General features: G+C 40.2%; 2 protein-coding genes across 7 annotated transcripts; one reads left to right on the forward strand and one right to left on the reverse strand.

The window, feature by feature from the left end:
• Positions 1-1234: 1234 nt before the first annotated feature.
• LOC4350580 (uncharacterized) lies at positions 1235-9648 on the forward strand. Of its 4 annotated transcripts, none has more exons than XM_015761832.3 (25): positions 1235-1813; positions 2045-2152; positions 2424-2509; positions 2584-2845; positions 2959-3158; positions 3556-4050; positions 4156-4432; positions 4663-4797; positions 4918-4998; positions 5351-5446; positions 5520-5609; positions 5701-5796; positions 5874-5930; positions 6007-6075; positions 6194-6280; positions 6574-6675; positions 6770-6859; positions 6940-7020; positions 7613-7693; positions 7801-7896; positions 7977-8033; positions 8133-8177; positions 8258-8323; positions 9019-9071; positions 9303-9648. In XM_015761832.3, the coding sequence occupies exons 1-25, from the start codon at positions 1571-1573 to the stop codon at positions 9346-9348; spliced, it is 3099 nt and encodes a 1032-aa protein (XP_015617318.1). In that variant the 5' UTR covers positions 1235-1570; the 3' UTR covers positions 9349-9648. The 4 variants fall into 4 exon arrangements, with proteins under 4 accessions (XP_015617318.1, XP_015617320.1, XP_015617321.1 ...); XM_015761834.3 differs by having other exon boundaries at positions 9306-9648; XM_015761835.3 differs by lacking the exon at positions 8258-8323.
• Positions 9649-10651: 1003 nt separating this feature from the next.
• Positions 10652-18712, reverse strand: LOC4350581 (uncharacterized). 3 transcript variants are annotated; one of them, XM_066305293.1, is made up of 5 exons: positions 18381-18712; positions 17454-17664; positions 11250-15953; positions 11087-11154; positions 10652-10929 (listed from the first exon to the last, which is right to left on the reverse strand). In XM_066305293.1, exons 3-4 carry the CDS (start codon positions 15697-15699, stop codon positions 11135-11137), a joined length of 4470 nt encoding a protein of 1489 aa, XP_066161390.1. In that variant the 5' UTR covers positions 15700-15953; positions 17454-17664; positions 18381-18712; the 3' UTR covers positions 10652-10929; positions 11087-11134. The 3 variants fall into 3 exon arrangements, with proteins under 3 accessions (XP_066161390.1, XP_015615307.1, XP_015615308.1); XM_015759821.3 differs by having other exon boundaries at positions 18169-18712; XM_015759822.3 differs by lacking the exon at positions 18381-18712 and adding an exon at positions 18169-18331 and having other exon boundaries at positions 11133-11154.
• Positions 18713-20281: the final 1569 nt, after the last annotated feature.

The following is a 20281-nucleotide window of genomic DNA, read 5'->3' on the forward strand; positions in this document are numbered from 1 at the left end:
CCCATAAACAATATTGCCGATATTAGAAATCGACAATTGGCGCATCAGGTAGGGGCCGCTCGATCATTTTTCTTTAGGAGGAGATGGCAACCCGTGGAGTCACCTGCGCGACAACCGCCACATTTTTTGCCACCACCCTCATTGCGCTAGGTTCCTTCATGTTGTCACCAACGACGTCGGCAAACTGGTCCAGATGACCCCCGGTGTGATCGGATGCACCCAAGCACTCCGCTTTCCTGCAGGTGCGGCATTTCGCTTCGACTCCTCAAGCCCGCATCATCATGCGTCCTGCCGTAGATCACGCCACCTCAGCTACCCTTTGGCATCAGCAACTTCATCACCATCATTGCCAAAACCGTCGCCGCCAAGATCCCCGTTAAGGACAGCAGGGAAGGCGCACCACTTCCACATCTACCTCGTGAACTCAAGTCCCGCTAGGTTGGGTTCCTCGACGAATTCGTGCGCCTCTTCACGAGAACTCTTCATGAGTTCGGGCCCCGCTAGGTTGGGTTCCTCGACGAGTTCCGGGAGCATCCCGACGTCACACCGCCCTTCACAAGACATCTTCGTTGTGATCCTCCTGGAAACGAAGGCCGAGAAGCAGGAGCGTGAAGAGGAGGAACGCCGCATCAAGTAACAACAGGAAGATCTTAGCTGGCACATAGAAGAACTGCGCCAGCGCGGCCGTTTCCAAAAACCGTTTCCAAAACCATTTAGGGAGTCAATTTGCATTGGTTTTAAAGTTAGGGGAGATGTTATATCCGGTTTTGTTGTTTATAGGGATGTGATTCAACAAGGCACATGAGGTATGCAAATAGACTAAGGCTGTGTTTGCTGGCCATGGTGGGGAACCTTACCCTCCCACACGGAAAACGGAATGATCCGTTAGCGCATGATTAATTAAGTATTAGCTATTTTTTTTAAAAATGGATTAATTTGATTTTTTTAAGCAATTTTCGTATAGAAATTTTTTTTACAAAAAAACATACTATTTAGCAGTTTCAAAAGCGTACATGCGGAAAAGGAGAGGGGTTGGGAAAAGGGGCATCCGATCACACCCTAATTCCTTTCTCGTGTTCGTTCGCTTGCCGTTATGCCACGCGTACGAGTCCCGTGACGTGCTGGCCCGCTACATGCCGGCCATGGTGCGGCTGGGCTGGGCCTTGGACAGTAAGGTGGCCTTGCGTGAAAAGATGTGGCCCCCATAATGGCCCAATTACCTTCTCCCCACCGCGGAGGGATTCACGTCATCGTCTTCGAGACTTCGACTCTCGACTCTCCCGGCGACGGCGACGGCGCCGCCGCCGCCGCCGCCGCGTACGAGTCCCGTGACGTGCTGAGCCCCCCCCTCCGGCTCGATCGGCTCTCTTCCCCGACCCGATCCACAGGGGGAGTCCGGCGTGAGAGAGGGGGAAACCCGGACGCGACCCGGCCTCGCCGCCAATCGTGGCCAGGAATTAGGGTTGGGTCCGTGTCGGGCTCGGGACTCCTGCCGTGCCGCTGTCTGACAAGTGACAACCCCAACACCGTCCCGGCTGCGGTCTCCTATCCTCCCCTCTCCCTCTAAAACATGCCTCGCAAGAAGCCAACTTCGCTTTCGCCGGGAACATCCCGGTTTCCTCCAAGCCCTGGAATCTACAAGTTTCGACCGGCTATCCTTTGGGACTCCGCGAGGCACAACAGATTCAGCGCACGCAACAGATTCAGCGTACTAGAAGCCATCAGCGACGAGGACGACGATTCGTTGACGGAGCGAGACTCCACCACTTCAGACAGCTGTGGCGAGGACAATTCGCGGAAAGACCCACCGCTGGTTTGCCATTACTTCTTCTCTGCATCAACTTATTTATCTAGGATTTACAAATTGTTTGTGGATGTGGCCTTATTGTGTGATTTTAGTGAATGAATTGCTAGCTTGTGATAATAGTAATGTTCTTTTTTTTTTCCTTTTCCTTATGCCAGAATTCTCTACTTCTTTTGGTGGCATATCATCAATTTTAATATAATGAATAATAAATAATATGGATGTTTTCAATTGTCACAGATGGAGGATGGAGAGATTGTGAATCCCTTGGTGAGGACATTGCTCGAGCTGTTCAGCGAGGAACAAATTTCTGAAATCCCACTCATGGAAACATATATTCGCAGATGTGTAAGTAACAAGTTTTATGCTAGATTGTGATGGGTAATGGAATCTTCTAAATCTTGTTCCACAACCGTGATGGAAACATATATTCAATCTTCAAAACCTGTGATGTTGTTTAATTATTTTTTTAGTTTTTAAGCTGGTAGATATATTTAAACTTGCACATTGACATGTTATATCCATGTATGGATTTCATCTTTAATGTATTATGTTTGTTATGTTATCCATGTATGACTTTCATCTCTAATGTATGTAATGTATTATGTTTGTTCTCCAGGGTATCAGTGAAGGAATGGGATCTCATCTTATTGAAGAGAATAACTTTCTCTTTGGAGCTTTCACTTCTATAGTGGCTTGTCCATGGTACTTGACAATGACATCATTTTTTTCTTTCATAACATGGTTTTAAGTTTGCTAAATATTATATTTTGTCACAGGATTAAAAAAGATACAATACTGCTTTCCAGCATACTTCTCCGTTTATCAGAAATATGGAACCAATCAGAATGGGTGACAAATCTATTGGACTTTTTTGAAGATGCTCAGTTCAGGACATCTGTGTACAATGTTGTTGCATTTTTCGAGGATCAGCTCACAATGTCCACGACAGAAAATTCTAATGGAATCGACCATAAGGAGAAATTAAGCTATTCAACTTTGTTTGCCCTTCTTCCACTGTTACTTCCCTTACTCTTAAAGGTTAAAAAAACTAAATACCATACTTTTCTAAAATTGAGATTATAGCATACCGGAAGAATTTAGTTATTTGTAGTAATTTCATATTTATTACAACTGTTCTTTTTTTTTTGCAGCTTCTTCAGTATGTGCATTCACTTTGGACGGATGAAGTTGCTTCTAACGTATCAGAAAAACTTGAAGGAGCTAAATTTATTATACAAGCTGAGAAGCCATTTGGTATTATTGAAGAAACTACTGAAATGCTAGATATGAATGAGGAAGAGTTGCTGGAAAATGAGATAAGGAAGTGGCTAAAAAAGATCCGCCAAACTGGGTATGTTTTTTGCTAGCAATATTCACTGTTTATAGCATTCTTAATGAGTAGGTTCAATAAATATCATGCTGGGCTATTTAATGTTACCACTTTAAAACTCTAGTCTGAATGCATATTACTTGGCAATAGATCCACAAAATCTAAAGTGAAGCTTCACTTTTGATTCTAATATATAATAATAGTTTAAGGTTACATTAAGATGTGATGGGAAGAAGTAATATCCCTTTCCAATATATTTTGGAAGTTATAGCTTCATTTGAACATTGTGCTATAATATCGGTTCAGCGAAAACTTCTATGATTTTTAAAGTAAAGAGATGTTTTGCTTGTCTATGTTATGTTTATTTTTTTTAATTTTTTTGTGTTTACATAAATATTAATTTTATTATATTCTGTAGGTATAATGTCATAGGTATGTGTGTGTGTCTTGAGGGAGCATTTTATAAACTTTTGGACAACATTTCTGTTTGTGGTGCCTTACTGAAGGACCTAGAAGTAATGGAGTTCCGTCATTTGACTATGCTTATTAAACATACAATTGTTCCGTTGGTGAAAAATTGTCCTGCTGAACTTTGGCCGAAGTGGATAGATATGATTTTACAGCCAGTGTTTCACTACTGTGATGATACATTAGATGGTTCATGGTGCAGTTTTTTGTACAAGGAAACAATGCTCGTTCCTGATAAATTCTGTCATATTTCTTTCACGGAAGAAAAGATTGAGGAATTAGGAAAGGATCATCTTTTTGAGGTGACTCGTGAAATATCATATATGCTTGCTGTAATGGCACTGCCTGAATTAAATGGTGGAATAGCAAATGAGCATCAATCTATTGTCAGCATAGTAGAAACATCTGCAGATTTGGAATCTACTTGTTCAAGCTCCCTTGTTGGGTAAGATGGTTTAACAGTAGCTTATAATTATATATTTTGAGATGTTATGTAGTTATTCTGTTGTATTTTGGAAGTTAAAAGACAATGAAATTGTTTATTTTGCAGGTATCTCTTATACCATGATGATCTTAGACCTTCAATACTAAGGCTAATCAATAATATTATTGGCTATTGGAAAGATAGTGAAGCAAGGATTAAAGTTGTGTCATTTTGTCATATGCTGATCCAACTTGCTATTTCTACGCACAATGATAAACTTATATCTTTTGTTCAAGATAATTTAATTCCAATGGTTGTCCGATGCTTAATATTTGAGCCAATATCAAACAATAATGATCTTCTTCTTCTTTGTGAAGATGCATACCGCTGCATACAAAGAGAGGTAATTCATTAGCTTCTTGTAGTCCCTCCATTTTGGCAGGTGCCATTATTCGTTATCTTGGTTGATACATGAGAATTCTGTGCTTATTTTATGAGCAATGCTATATAAATATAATTATTATTAGTATTGTGCAATATTTTGACTGCTCCGATTGGCACAATGGTTTTTCCCTTTTCTTTTTTGGACAAAAATGAACCCTTTTATTGGACTCAAGTATTTGTTTATTTCAGGAATCAGTAAGTGAAGGTCAACATGATGGAAATAGTGCAGAAATATTTGAAAACTGGTTGTCAAAGCAAATGATAGTGGCTCATTATGAACACTCACCTCCTGATGAACTCGAAGACTTTGTGTGCATCTGGGAGGTATTTTGCCTCTTTTTTTTTTTTTTTTTTGGGGGGGGGGGGTCTATGTTAATCCTTGTGATTTTAATTTTGTATGAAATGTTTTCCTTACTTGAACAATATTTTTCCCCCTCAAATCAGATTGAAGAAGAATTTACTGCTTATCTTCACACCTATACTGAAATGTTGCATAAAGTGGATGGAATCGGTGATACAATAGAGGTAAATTATTTATTTATCCACTCCCCCATAAAAAAAAAATTCTTTCAAGTGAAGAAATGAAAAAGTGAGTTGCATTTATAATGTTGGTGCAGTGGCAGATGTGGAATTTCAGTTGGGAAATTAACAGTTGTTGCTACGCAATGCTTTAAATCACTTCCAGCCTATTTTCTTTTCTTAATATTTAAGCGACTGTTTCCCACAAAATTTGAAAATAAACTAATGATATCCGCGTTATAAATTTATGTACATGTTTCTTTGGCACACGAGAAATCTTAAACTTGCGTATGTCTGATGTAACTATATATTTCTTATTTTTGGGAGGGAGAATTGAAGTCTGTTTACCTGTTTGCAGGATGTTTATCTTAGGTGTCCTATCCCATTTGTGTCCAAGCATGACAATAATTGTTGTCCAATTTCTAATTCATGGGCCATGTCATCTATGCTGTCAGTAAGTATATTGATGTACTTGCAAGTATATCTGTGGGCTGCATACTGATTATTTATTTTGGCTCTTTCTGAAGCGTAAAATAACTTCAATGTATTGCAAGAGAGAGACTGAACAAAAATTCAAGTTTCTTTGTAAACTTATCACATTTAAACCCTACATTAAGGTATGTGTATTATCCATTATCCTTAGCAAATTAAGATGGTACTACACCTAGCAGAAACACCATAATGTATACGTATTTGGACATTTTACAGTGTTCTGGTTATGATGAGAGTGTGCAAGAGCTTGTGGATGACGATTCAGAGGTTTGGTCTGCACTTCCTGGATGTTGTAGGCAGGAGACACTTGAGGTAGGCATTTTGTCATGTATGTGCTAATGCTTAAATGCACTCTGTTGAATATTGGCCAAATTACTCTCCGCTTTCAGCTCTTTTGTAGAATATTAGATCCCTGGGAGCCTCAATTCCATCCTCTGATACGTGAGGTAATGATGAAAATTTACATGTTCTCTTTCTATTTATTCTTGAGTTTATCAAATTAAATGTGTCTTCATTGTGTAGGATGACAAGGAAATGCTACGTGAAATAGCTTACCTATTAACTTCCCGGGAAGATATTCATTGTGTGCAGGTATCTTTACCTTTGAGTTTTTACGTTCTCAGGAACATATTCATTTTGTGCAGGTATGCTTTACCTTTGAGTTCTCATGCTCTTGAGTACTTAATGAAACTAGTGTTCTTCTCTGCAGTCCTTCCAGCCTGTCTCCAGCGACTTTTTGCTGCATTTACAACCTTATGCCCAGAATTATATTGAGGTCAAGAACGCAAGTTCTGGGGTATGCTATACAATCATACTAATACTAATGTCAAGCATATTTGTGCTTTTCATCAGAAAATAAACAATTCTGCTTAGATGCTATTCACTGTATATGTTGTTATCCTACTAGCTTGTAGCTCATGGGTATATTTTTTTTTTGTTGTTGCCGGCTTCTCTAGAAGCATTAAGATGATCATAGCAGTGGTAGCTTCAATGTTATTTGCTGGCAGATAGTTTGTAGTTAATAATTAAAAATCACCATATATGACCATCTGCTCAAGTACCATGTTCGGTTATTGGTTACTCCCCCAGTATGACAGGGTAAAAGAACAAATAAGGTTGCATGAAGCATTTGATACACATTTGGCCTCTGGTGCATTGGATGATCATGTTCGTCAGATTAGTTCTTCAAAGGTAGGAAATATATTATGAACTTATTGTGCGTACAAAAACAGGGCTACCACATTTTGCTCAACTGCTTATTAATTGTTGTACCTATGGTTCTCAGGATAATTTCGTGAAGATTATGCTTGATGATGATACTTTGCATAGTCAGTTTATAGATCTGGATTATGATCTCCTGAAATTGTCACATGAGGTGCTATTTTCCTGACATATTTTCCTTATTCACAAATTATTTCCTAAGTATTTTCATGATAACTTTGTGCCCTTTTACAGCGACGAGCTAAACTTCTTAGTAAACAAGATCAATTATGCTTATATTACAAACACATGAAATGTGCTGTCGTAAATTTGCAGGTATGTGATCTATATGTCCTGCTTGTCCTTAATGTTCACTAAAGTTACCTCAAAGTTTTTTTTCCCCTCAAATTACTAGCATTCTTGTTGTTACTTAATCACGGAGTGAAGTTAATTTGTTAATTTGTATCGCTCTATGTATTTAACATGCTATAGCATCCTATCTATATGTTTCATTCTCATTTTTTTTACTTGATACTGCAATATCACATGACTATGTCGAAAGCTAAAAGCTGTTCCAAATGAGTTACCAGCTATATCATTTGCCAAGTAGGCTATGCATTTCACTTTTGCTAACAAAAGAGTCAATGTAAAATTTGTGGTTGCCATTTTCCATATAGTTTTTGAACCAAGATTCAAGGATCTAGTGGATAGTTTGGCATATTTTTGTTTATTTTTTTATTTGTACGATGTTTTCTATTTTTTTAATTATTTTGGTGTAATAACGAAACAAATTGTCTGTTGATGCCCATTGCTTCCAGGTTTAACACTTGAAAAACGTGTTGAAGCCAACATGCATTAATTTATGAAGTGACAACTATATGAGCTTGGATATGGTTTCTTAGCTAATTGTGATTGTATAAATTTTCAGCATAGAGATAGACTTGAAAGTTTGATATGTGAGCTCGAGTCAGAAGGTTTCTTCCGTGTGGATGATGATTCTATTGAATGGGTACTTATGGCACTAATAGTGTTTTACTTTTGCTTTATAGTGCATGCAAAATCAATAAGCGCTTTATCTAATTCTATGTTTTATTTTTTATATGCTTGCATTTGTAGGAAAAGGAACACTTTTCAGAACTTGTGGACGAATTCAATGAGCATATTTTTGCTGGGATTCACCTTCCAAAATATTATGTTATTCGTGGAGTTATGGTCTGATCTTTTCTCATGCCTCACCATCGTTTGTCTGTTAACTAAAATAGTGAAACCTGATTCAATGTGTTAAATATCAGGATTATCGGGAAATGTTACATATGAAGGATAGCACTTGGGATGATGCTTTCACAGTGGTAGGATATGCCATCTCTTTGAATTGGTGGATTTTCCTTGTGAAACAAGTCCATATTATCATTTATTGGTCCATATTATCATTTATTGGTTTGTTTCAGGTTGTTGGTGGAGCATTCTGTAGATGGATGGAAGATCGTGATCTGGTATTGAAATATGCTCACAATTTGCCTATTGGTTCTATTGTATTTCTTTATATTTTATTCATGTTCGTTCATTTTGTTAGTTTTGGATGGAGACAAGATACTATAGGCATCGTTACTATGACATCATTCAAGAGCCAGTAAAAATGGTATTGACCCATATTACCTCCATCTTCTTTCTTGCTCCAGAGAACCTGGAGACACCATTCTAAATACTGGCAGGTTTTGGTCAATATAATTGCTTTGTCAATGAACTTATTTTCATGCTAAGGAAACATCCAAATTCTAGAAAAAATGAAAACATTCAAAAAGTTAAACGAAACTAAGAAATCATGCAGCATGGTCTACCAGGAAACAAGGCACATATAGTTTCCTAGTCAGTTCTCATATTTTATTTTAATTCATCTAAAATTTTTATCCTTGCTCAGATTCCTACTAGCTACTCCCTACATTCCCAAATATAAAGCATTTCTAGATTCAAAATTTGTATGTAATATAAGCATTTCCCACACTTCAATTCCTGCTAAACAATCTAGAAATGCTTATATTTGGGAACGGACTCCTCACTGTTCAGAAATGCTGCCAATGAAAATGTCCTACTAGTTTCTATTCACATATAGATGCTATAATATTACTCTGCAGCAAGTCATACATAGTGTTTCATACCTTTGTTGGGCTAGATGTTAGGCAGAGAGTGATCTGGTATTGAAATGTGCCTTTGCTGTGCAAATCCTTCCTGCTTGACTACTTGTTGACCTTTAATTTAGAGGCAATCTAGCTTAAATACGTACTACTACATGTGTATCCTAAGTTCCTAACATCACGTCACATTGTTTTCTATTAGATATGGAGGACTACAGGTGATGAGAATGAGATGACAGTTGGACACACTACAAGGTAGTTTGTGTTTTATTACTTTCCTTCTTTATTATTGTTACTATTGTATAATAATAAAGACTACCGATCCATCTGTAAGAAGTTGCCAATTTCCATGTACATCTTGATTCAGGTTCTGCCCTTTTCTATTGATCTAACCAAACAATCTACTATATAGACATGACATATTTGTATGCAAAGTCTTCAATTTATTTATATTATAATTTCCCGTCGTTTGTTTTCGTGTCGTAGCAGGATTATAGATGGCAACGGAGAATTCACCGCCGGAATGAACTAGACTTGGCTCAAGACTGCTGCAACACGAAATCAAGGAGTACCTGTCTGTCAATCTTCTAGGACTCTAGGGCGACAATAGTAGGCATACAAAGTTATCAACCAAACCTCCATGGTTCCAGTCTCGCACACCAAGTTTTGTGATCACCTGGAATTAAGCAGAGCTGGATGCTTTTGATTAATCAAGTCCACCTGTACCACAAACACACTTGCACATGTGTATATATCCTAATTTTCATCATGTTACCAGGCTACATTTTGACATATACAGACACACCCACAACGTGCAAAAAAGTTCAAGCAACAGACATTGCCATGATGTTTTCTCTTACTTCTTTCGTTTTTAGGGTTTGCTTGGACTTTGCCATCACAGAAAAATACTCACTCTATTCATTTATAAATGGCACCAGACACTACTCATATTTAAATTTGAACTCCTTGTTTTTTTCCAAAAAAATAAATCATAAACGCTAAAAATAATGCTATATTATTGAAATGTGTTACATCCTAAATATAAGCATTAAGCTTTTGCTTATCTTACGATAACTATTTAAAAACTATTTCTGGTCTAAGTTTAAAAAGTGTTGGTCAATTGTGCCATCTATAAATGGATGGAGTATTTAATATTTTTTAGACAAATGGTCCAACAGCCTGGCTTTTGTACTACATTTTTACAGCGGTTGTTTGATAGGGTGCTAAACTTCATATTTTGGGTGACTGAGACTATATTTTTTGCAATTTTCTATTAAAAAGGTATTATTTCTAAATAAATCCTCAAAGTTAACCGACAGTTCTAAATATCCTATTTCGATCCAACTGCAATGAATATGCAGGGTGAGGTCTTACCAGCTCTACAGGTCACAGGCCATGAATATTACTGGAATTATAATTCATCCCAGCTATTCCTTCATGTCAGTAGATTGAGAATTTATGTCTCAGCTTTTGCATAATGCATTTACTACATCCTATGGAGTTTAAATTAAACACTTTAGAGAATTTGGATAAATTAAACACTCCGAGCAATATAGAGAATTTGGATAAATTAAATACTACGTATTAAAATTGAGAAAAAAAACAGGAACTTACCTTCCTCGCCACATATTAAAGTTTTCTAAAGTTTATTGTTTTTACATCATTCTAAGCTTAGCTGTCAAAGCACGTGCATATTACTAGTCAAATAAAGTGAGAGTAACACAGGGCTTCACAATCTCAGAAAACAATTAGATCGAAGAAAGTGAAAATAGTGATGCAGGGCTTCAAAATCTCAGCAGACAAAGATCTGAGGCTAATTCAGATGGACTCATGGATACCTTTAAGAATGTGATCTTGCAGCAAATAGAATAGGGAAATTTTCATGAGACAGTTCAATCCGTTCATAGAGATGTTAATAAGCGCACTTAATTAAACATCCACACTTAAACCACACACATGTTCAGGTCCAGAAGGACGAAACCTCACATTACAGACAAGAAATATATAACAGCTTAATACTAGTAGCAGCATATCTTATCTGAAGAGACCAAAAGTCCCATTCAGGAGGGTCCTCCAGATGCAAAGCACCATCATCTTACTTGCCATCTTCAACCTACAAATGGAATTGACAAGTCAAGCTCCATTGCAATCACGACAAAATGGAAATTTCAATGCAGGCGAAATGCTGAAACCGAGCGAACGTTTTGCAATCACGACAAAATGGAAATTTCAATGCAGGCGAAATGCTGAAACCGAGCGAACGTTCTAACCGGTTTAGCAACCACACCAACAAGCGAAGAAGAATGATCTGAATACCTCTAACAGTCCTCATCACCATCTGTAAACAAAAAATCAGACTGAGCATACATGTTTTTGTAGTGGAAAAATATCTAGACGAACAAAATTAGAAGGTTCAGTTTGTCAGTCACAAACCTTGCAGAGAAGCCTTCAGGAAAGCCTCATCTTCAGGGAACAGCTGCAAATTCTTTGACTTGAGCAGGAAATCAACAGCAGCATCCTGGAAGTCCAGTAAGCTGCCAACTTTTACGAGCTCGGCAAGTGAAGGTATCTGATCTGCCATCTCAAAGAGCAATCCTCCAGATATCTCTTCTGAGAAGTATGTCGCAAACTCGATCTTCTCTTTGTAACCAGCTGCATCATGGCTTCTCTGCATGTACAACTTAAAGTTATCCCTCTCCCACCTGAGCATTCGGCTGGCCTTCACATCTAGAGCCCTTCCTGACGACAGGCTTACACTGTAAGCAACCGTGATGGGCTCGTCAGTCTCTAGGACAGTCACATTCAAAAGCCAAGAAACCATCTTGTGCCTCTCTTTGGTGGAAATATCAAGAGCTGGATCAGCGAGGAAAGCGAGGACTAATTGGAGCAGACCAGCCTTGATCACCATATTCAGGCCAACAGTTTTCAAACTGCCACTTCCCAGGGTGAAAGAATCATTCTTTCGAGCAGCTTTTGATATAGTCCCAACACCAATGCTACTGTATATGTTGTTGAGCCTTGCACGAGACATGGAAGGTAGGCTTGATGAAGGATACCAGATGAAAACTGCTTGCTGAGAAAGCTTGCTGAACAAATCTTTGAGCAGTAGATCATCAGGAATGAACACATCCTTCTTGCTTGATAAAATGATCTTCCCATCTGTACAAACAGGGACCTTGATACAACCAGAGAGAAGTTTATTCATGTTCTGCCCCCAGTTTGTGGCGACGAACTTCCAGAAAGCAGAGCAGTCAGCTTTAGATAACTCACTGACCGAGCTCTCCCATGTGCTCCACAGCTTGCAGTAGTCTTCAGAACTAGGGCCATGCCTCACACCAAGAAAAACTGAAAAGTAGTCAAGCAATTTCTTGTCATAATATTTGTCCAAAACATGCAGGTGCGACGTGAAAAGATTGTCCCTGTCATGAAGAACACAACTTGGTGCGCTCACCCATTCTCCACTACCACTTCCATTTGGTAACCAAACCCAGTTGCTAGTTTTATTTTCAGGCTCCCAATTGCAATCCTTCAGGTACAAGTATATCCTGGAAATAGTAGCACTGTCTTTGTGGTTCCTTAGATGCCGAGCAACAAGATCATGCCCACGTTTAATATCCACTATAACTCCAATTTTCATGAGTACATCTTTGAATGAGGATATCTCTGAACCATAGAATGCTTCATCGATGAAAGGGCCATCTTCCTTACAGATGCAAGTACACTTTGGATCAAAAAGGATACACTCATCAGGACATCTGTATCCAATGGTTGTCTTCAACCACTCCTTGCTGGCGATGTTCTCGCAGAAGCCCTTGGGTAGTGCAGCTGTAGATGCCAGGTAGATACGGATGCACTTGAGAAGTGCCAAAACGGTAGCTTTGGACAGTGGATCATTGGGAATGTTGAGACCTGTGATAACAAACCTAGAACCAAATTTCACTTCTACAATAGCACCTAACTCCTTGAGCACATCTTTATAACCATGTATCTCCTTGCCTAAACCATGCTGTGAGTCACTACCATCTATGAAAGGTAAATTTGCTATGGGTGACAGAGACTGCCATTCTTCATTAAACAAGATTGCATCTTTGGGAGCTTTGGATCCAATTGATGTGGACAGCCATTTCTCGGTGCGCATGCAGTTGAAAAGCTCAACAGGCATTGGGCTGTGCGTTCTAAGTTGCCGATAAGATGCTAGAAGAGCAAGAATATTTGCCTTTGTAAGTGCTGACTTTGATACCATCTGCTTGAAAATATCAGCTATAGCCTTCGACGCCTCCTCAAATCTTGTGATCAATCCAGTCTTCTTCAGCTCTTCTTTGTATGAACTGATCTTGCTCCCATAAAATCCAAAATCTATTACTGGAATCCCGTCAAAGACCTTTATAAGGCATTCCCATTCAGGGTCCACAAAGAAAGATTTGTTCGGAGCACAGAATCCCATGTTGGTCCTCACCCATTTCAAACCTCTGAGCTTATTTACAAAATCATCACATGACCTCACATGCCGGATGCACTTGAGGATTAATATTGTAGCTTCAGGAGTAATAGCAGTGGAACTGAACTTGAAGTTGTTGATGACAAGATTGTAATTGTCTTTAAATCCAGCAACAACACCAAGCAACTCAAGCTCTTGTTTATAAGAAAGGATGGCCTCGCCATAGAACTTCACATCAAGAAAGGGCTGGTCACTGATACATGATGCCACTTCCCAGCCTGAATCCTTTATGATACAATCAGCAGGAGACCTGTAGCCAATATCAGTCTTCATCCATTTCCCATTTTTGACACTGTTGATCAGCTCACTTGGAGAAAGAACCTTCTCTCGCATAAACCTAATCAACCGAAGCAATGAGTACACATTCTCTCTAGTGAGCATATTATTTTCAGCCATAGACATGAGGCGGTCGCCAATATAAGCGGATGCCTCCCGAAATTCAAATCTCACACCAATCGCCTGGAGTTCCTTCTTGTACTCTTGCAACTTGTTTCCATAGAACTGTTGATCAATCATTGGTATATCAACAAAGGAAGATCCAGTTTGCAAAAGGCTTCCCCACTCTGCTCCAGATAGAAATGATTCGTTGGGTGGTTTGTACCCAACTGAAGTCTTCAGCCAACTTCCCTGTTTTATGCAAGCCAAGAATCGAGCTGGTAATTGTGAACCTTTTGAATTAAGATTTCTTATCCACTCCAATAACAAAATTGCATTGTCCATTGTTAGAGGTGATGAGACAGTAGGAAAACTTGCATCTGGTGGGTTTATGAATGGCACATCTGAGGCCTGCAGCTGTGTCTTGAGGAATGCCATGAGCTGATCTTCAGATGTGCACTGCCCAGCGAAATAGTTCGCTGACTTGTAATCTGATGACAATTCAACATACTTTTCGTTCCTCCATGGGTTACTGCCCATTAATCCAACCCATTTGCTACCCTTGGCAGGAACTAGGATGCCTTTTCTTGCCGTAATGGCACTGCCATAGTTGTCAATTACAGGCATAGCCCGCAACAGATCTGGCAAGTAGTAGCTTTCTATGTATTTCTTCTGGGTTGAGTGATACAGAAAGTGTGCAAAAGCAATTACAGACCTCCTGTCAGAACCCAAGGAATTAACAATTAACTGTGCATAACTGTAGACTGATACAAAGTCCACTTTTGCATAATTCTGAAGCCAATTTGTCACTTTTGTCTTCTGTGAGAAATCATTTAGAGCTCCTTGTGTATTGGGAGGCAAAAAGAGCCGGCTTGAAGACGGGAACTCCTTGTTCCAACTGATCAGCCATGATATATACTTCTCAGAAGCAATGCACAATCTATCACAATGTTGACTAGCCGTTGATAAGCTCCAAAATGAGAGAACATCATGCCTGTTGACATACTTCAGTAAGGGAATGGAAGACATGTTTGTGCCGGAGAAACAGATTTGCCAATTATCTGCAACAAAAGATATAATTTCCAGGTAAAGCTGTTCGGGCACCTCCTTCACAAGATTAGATCCTTCAATACATTTAGCATACCATTCAGGATTCACACTTTTGATACCAAGAAATTCAAGCACGCTGTTATATGCACTCTTATCAAAATGAGAGCTGAGAATGTAGGTACCGTGAGTAGAGAGATTCTTCAGATCCACTCCGGATTTCTGCGCTTTGCTGAGGATATCCCAAAAGTCTGGTTTGAGCCTCCCAACAACAGCAGGCTTGCAAAATATCTTCTGTGGAGTGTAAGACTCGCATGGTACAATATCCTCAGCTAAAACCTTGTCTTTGATGCCAGACCTAACTGGCTCCAGCAATGGTATCAGTGAAGAACCAACTGGCAGGAAGTTGAACATGGACGGCAGTGACATTGCTGGCACATCAGCTCCCGACTTCACTAGTGCAACAAAAGCATTCAGAAAAGCACTTGGGACACACTCAAGAATTCCCTTGTTCCATGGACTGTCAAAAAGTATTGCCTCTCTTGAAGATGCAAGGAGGAAGTCTGCCTGAATGATGAAAGGGAAGTTTGTAACCATCTCAGTGGGAAGAAATGCATAGACACCTGGTGACATTTGCTTCCCGCGGGATAGGCGCTGCCCATACGGAAAGGCCAGGGTGATGACCCATTCATCAATTTCAGCGCGCTTGTCCACTCTATTCTCTGGCTTGACTGGGAACTTCTGCCTCCACATATAGTAGCCACACTCTTCCTCTCCTTTCCCATTCTCTAAAGCTGATAAATGGAGTGTGTAAGACTCTGCATGCATGTTCTTCCGTTCTTGGAAATTCTTTTCACTAGATATTGAAATCTCACTAACAGGGCTGCACTTATGATTGACATTCTCTTCCTTAACAGAAAGTTGCCTGATCTTTGACAGAAACAATAGCATTTCAGGATGCATGCTTGACAGCTGTTTCTTCACTGCATCAACTTTCTCACTCTTCAGAGGTAAGATGATAGTTGTTGTAGGAAGTACTTTGGATGACCCATATATTGTTCTGATGTCTGAAAGACTAGGTCTGGATTCAACCCACTCAGGCACAATGTATCCAATACCACATTCAGCACAAGGTTTCCCATTGAACTTAATCTGATAACCATTACTGAATATATGGGGCTGGCTCGATATCAGGAAGACACTCTTGAACCCAATACCTGAATAAAGAGCAATATCATGTTACAACTTTAAATCATTCACACTAGCTACGAATCATTAACAAAGTATAATAATGTATTTGATCAATATCTTCTAGTACCACTGCTAAGTTGCATGTTAAAAGAGTAACTTTGCTTGTGTACATCCTGGATGCAGAAACTGGGGATATAATTCATCTCCTTTATCTAAACAAACGGACAGAAAAATTGTGCATATAGTATCAAAACCCAATTTATGATGAACTATTTTATGATGAACTATCCTATCTTGGTTCAACAGGCCAATTAAATTAATACCATAGCCTAATAAAATCACTACACCTTATCAACAGGAACAATCACAGGGACCTCACCATTTTACATGCCCATAATTACAGCCCATAGAGAACGTGAAAACATGGGACCCTCTACTTCTCCAAGCCTAAAGTGTGTGCACTACCTTACATGCATACGAGGGATCGCTGAAGAACCAAACATTTCCATTGAGGAAAATAAGAATGCTCAAAGAACTGATCAACAAAGAGTGATGAAGGTTATACTCAGCACAACCTCACCTTAGTTTTAGCTCAATAGGATTTAGGTTTCAAAATGGTTTTGTTTATTTGTGGACAATCCAGGCACGCAATGCAGACCTCAGGTATACTCATTATGTAAAATTGACAGGATTGCCAAATACAACAGCAAAAGCAAGAAATTTATACATTGACATTTATTTAGAAATAAAGTAATAATCATATAGGGATCCACTATATTATAAGACACAAAGAAGATTTGTAGTACAAAAGCAATATATTATAAATGATCTGGTTGTATTCAAGCAAAATGTGGGCATGAAAGTATCAGTCCAAAAAGCCCTCATCACCTTCACTGAATGTCAAAACTAATTGGCCAATTTTTTTTATCAAAAATTGCCTTTGGTTAAACCATCAATTTCATCTGTACACAGTCTATTCACCTCCTCATAATATCCAAAACATATCTTGGTCCCACATATCATAAAATATGTTCATATTCAACAGTATGTTCTTAATATGAAAACATTAAGAACCCTAAGAAGTCCTTTTCAAGAAAATGCAGAACCATGGTATATTTGTGTTTAAGACATTGAGAATAATTCAAGTGAATAACACAACTGCACTATCAATGCAATTCATCATCCACCCAAAACATGATAGAAAAATAAATTCTGCACTAATGAATGAAATGTTCAGACTGGTGACAATTATCTGCGTAGTTTTCCTCAAAAATGAAAAATGCATATAATAGTCCTGGACTTACTGACTTTTAACTAGGCACCTAGACCTGATCACCCATTCTTTTTAACAACCCCCACAAAATTAAAGCCATTCAGCATTCCATCTAAGTTGCAGCTATCACAGTGCTTAACAAGAATGGCTCGAACTAATGTTGCTTCAAATCAAATTAAACAAATAACAAAGTAAACAAGATTCTTACTAGCTATGAAGAACACGGAAATTATGGTGAGTTCCAAGAATTTACCTTTCTCTCCAATGTAGCCTTTGTCTCTATTACCCTTTTTCGTCGACTTCCCCACACGAATAATGGATTCTATATTGGCCGGGGAGAAGCCCTTCTCATTGTTGAAAATGAGCAAAGTAGCTGATGCGCCAGATCCAGTAATATCATTCGACGTAACCAGAAAATCCAATGAAGGTGCTACTCCAGAAGGGTACTCGTTATCTTCAGCATTCTATTTATGAAACAAGGAAATATTAAAAAGACATGTAGTTATAGCATTTTACTAAGGATACATGAAAAGCAGAATAATACACAACATACAGAGCAAGAAGGTCACTTGCTAAAATGATACTCCCTCCGTTTCACAATTCAAGTCATTCTAGCATTTCCCATATTCATATTGATGTTAATGAATCTAGACATATATATCTATCTAGATTCATTAGCATCAATATAAATGTGGAAAATGCTGGAATAACTTACATTGTGAAATGGGGGAATTAAAAATTTGTTGGCTTAATAAGATATGAGAAACAAGCAAATATATAGGCTCACAAGTTCAGGTTACAGCATTTAAACACAGCCTTGACATCAGACTTTCCCATCTCATTCATAAGGAATAGAAGATTCATGCATTATGTGTGTGGTACCATATGACGACAATAATTCAAAAGGGTAAAAACAAGATCACAGAATTTTGGATATACTACATCATTCATACGCAATTAAGACTCACAGAAAAGAAGTGCATTTTCAAGGCTATATGCCAACCATCTCAGCAAGGGCAATAAACCACAACTATTAACCCACACGCAAGCTCATCGATTCAAGGTTTTTGAGGTTTGCTTCAGTTAACCACACCACACAGGTCTTGTTGATCCATCAGAGTTTCACCAAAAACACCCAGTTCTGTGAGATTCACCCCTGAGACGAACAGGTGGGCCCCACCTGTCAGCCCCAAAAGCCGCCTCCTCTTCTCCTTCCTCCTCCTCCATCCACCATCAGCTGGAGAGACAAGTAGATCGAGCTGAGAGGCAGCCCTGGCGCGACGATGGCCGCCGCCACCGACATAATCCGCGGCGCACCGGCACCGCTGGGCGCTGGAGATCGATGGCCCCGCGGCGCTCCATCGATCGATCCACCGACGAAGACGCGTGGAGAACGCTTAGCGGTTGCGGCGGCGTCACCCAGATCTGATCGGGGCAGAGGTCGACGATGGCCATGGCGGCGCTGCCATTGTTTGCTCTGCCGCTCGCTCGAGCTCGCGACGCCATCGGGGTGAAGAGAGTGAGGAAGAAGAAGAAGAAGAAGAGGAGGGAAGATGGGAGATTGACAGGTGGGGCCTACTTGTCAGGAGAAAGTGTAACGTACAAATTCACAATGAAAAGCCACATGTATAAAAATCCATTTGTTATCAATATATACTCCCTCCGTCAACACCGTTGACATTTTAAACATGTTTGATCATTTATCTTATTAAAAACTATTACGAAATATGTAAAACTAGATGTATATAGAAAAGTTTATTTAACAATGAACTAAGTGATAGGACAAGATACATAAAAGTATATTTAACAATAAATTAAATGATAGAAAAAAATTAATAATTACTTAAATTTTTTTAATAAGACGAATAATCAAATATGTTTTAAAAAGTTAACGACATCAAAGGGAGTATTAATTAAATCCAAAGTATTTTGTCTCAAGACTAATCTCTGCTTAAGAATCTAAATATGAATGTTTCTATTTCAGAACAAATACATTTGCTACTCCGTTGATCCCATCCTTCCCTTCTTTCTATGCAACTGACAAGTGGGTCCATATGTTTACATCAAACCAGCCAGTAGGTTCATAGGGCGTAGTTCCATACATTGAGACCCGATGCACATCCGAAGCTTGCCGTTCGCCTTGGGAACGACCACCGGGTTCGCCAGCCACTCCGGATGGATGACCTCACGGATGAATCCGGTCTCCAGAAGTCGCGCCACCTCCTCGCGGATGAAGGCTTGACGTTCCGGGGCCTGCCGCCGCACTTTCTGCCGGACCGGCCTTGCGCCCGGCCGCACGGCGAGACGGTGCTCAATCACCTCCCTGGGGACCCCGGGCATATCCGCCGGTCTCCATGCGAAGACGTCAGCATTTGCCCGTAGGAAGGAGACGAGCGCGTCTTCCTATTTGCCGTCCAGAAGACCACCGATCCGTGTGGTCTTGGACGGGCCGTCGCCCAGGGCAACCTCCTTGACCGGGACCTCGTCGCATGTGATCATCCGCTGCCTCGAGGTGGCGGGGGCGGAGGCGCCAAGCCTCTCGTCGCTATCCTCGGGTTTGGACGCAGCGGCGAGGTGGTCCGCGCGCTGCTCCAGACAAGCGAGCGCGACTTTGAGGTCGCCATGGACAGAGATGGGGCCATCGGGGCCCGACATCTTCATCTGTAGGTAGGCGTAGTGGACCGCCGCCATGAACTTCACCAACGCGGGCCTCCCCAGGACCGCGTTGTAGGGCAGACTGAGGTCCGCCACATCAAAGTTCACCCGCTCCGTGCGGAAGTTGGCGGATCCACCGAAGGTGACCGGTAGGTCGATGTGACCTAACGGCCCCGTGTGCCCCGGCGTCACACCGATAATCGGCTGGGACGGCCGGAGCACCATCCCTGGGGCCTTGATGGCGTCAAAGTCCGCAGGGGAAAAGATGTTGAGGGCTGCTCCCCCATCAATGAGGACACGCCCCAACTTTACGTTGCAAATGGTGGGGGAAACCACCATCGCAATCTGCCCTCCCCGGGCAACGCACGGTGGGTGGTCGGTCTGGTCGAAGGTGAGGGCAACCTCCGACCACCGCGCCCGACGCGT

Source organism: Oryza sativa, chromosome 11 (genome assembly GCF_034140825.1).
Source record: "Oryza sativa Japonica Group chromosome 11, ASM3414082v1".
Classification (NCBI taxonomy): Eukaryota; Viridiplantae; Streptophyta; class Magnoliopsida; order Poales; family Poaceae; genus Oryza; species Oryza sativa.

What these genes read in the sequence shown, in the direction of transcription:
- LOC4350580 (XM_015761832.3), top strand. Translation starts at nt 1,571, where the DNA reads ATGCCTCGCAAGAAGCCAACTTCGCTTTCGCCGGGAACATCCCGGTTT. An exon ending in CATTTAAACCCTACATTAAG is followed by an intron (nt 5,610 to 5,700) that starts GTATGTGTATTA and finishes GACATTTTACAG; the next exon opens with TGTTCTGGTTATGATGAGAG. An exon ending in GGGATGATGCTTTCACAGTG is followed by an intron (nt 8,034 to 8,132) that starts GTAGGATATGCC and finishes GGTTTGTTTCAG; the next exon opens with GTTGTTGGTGGAGCATTCTG.
- LOC4350581 (XM_015759821.3), bottom strand. An exon ending in AGGCTACATTGGAGAGAAAG is followed by an intron (nt 15,954 to 17,453) that starts GTAAATTCTTGG and finishes CTCTTTATTCAG; the next exon opens with GTATTGGGTTCAAGAGTGTC. An exon ending in CCTGAAGGCTTCTCTGCAAG is followed by an intron (nt 11,155 to 11,249) that starts GTTTGTGACTGA and finishes TTTTGTTTACAG; the next exon opens with ATGGTGATGAGGACTGTTAG.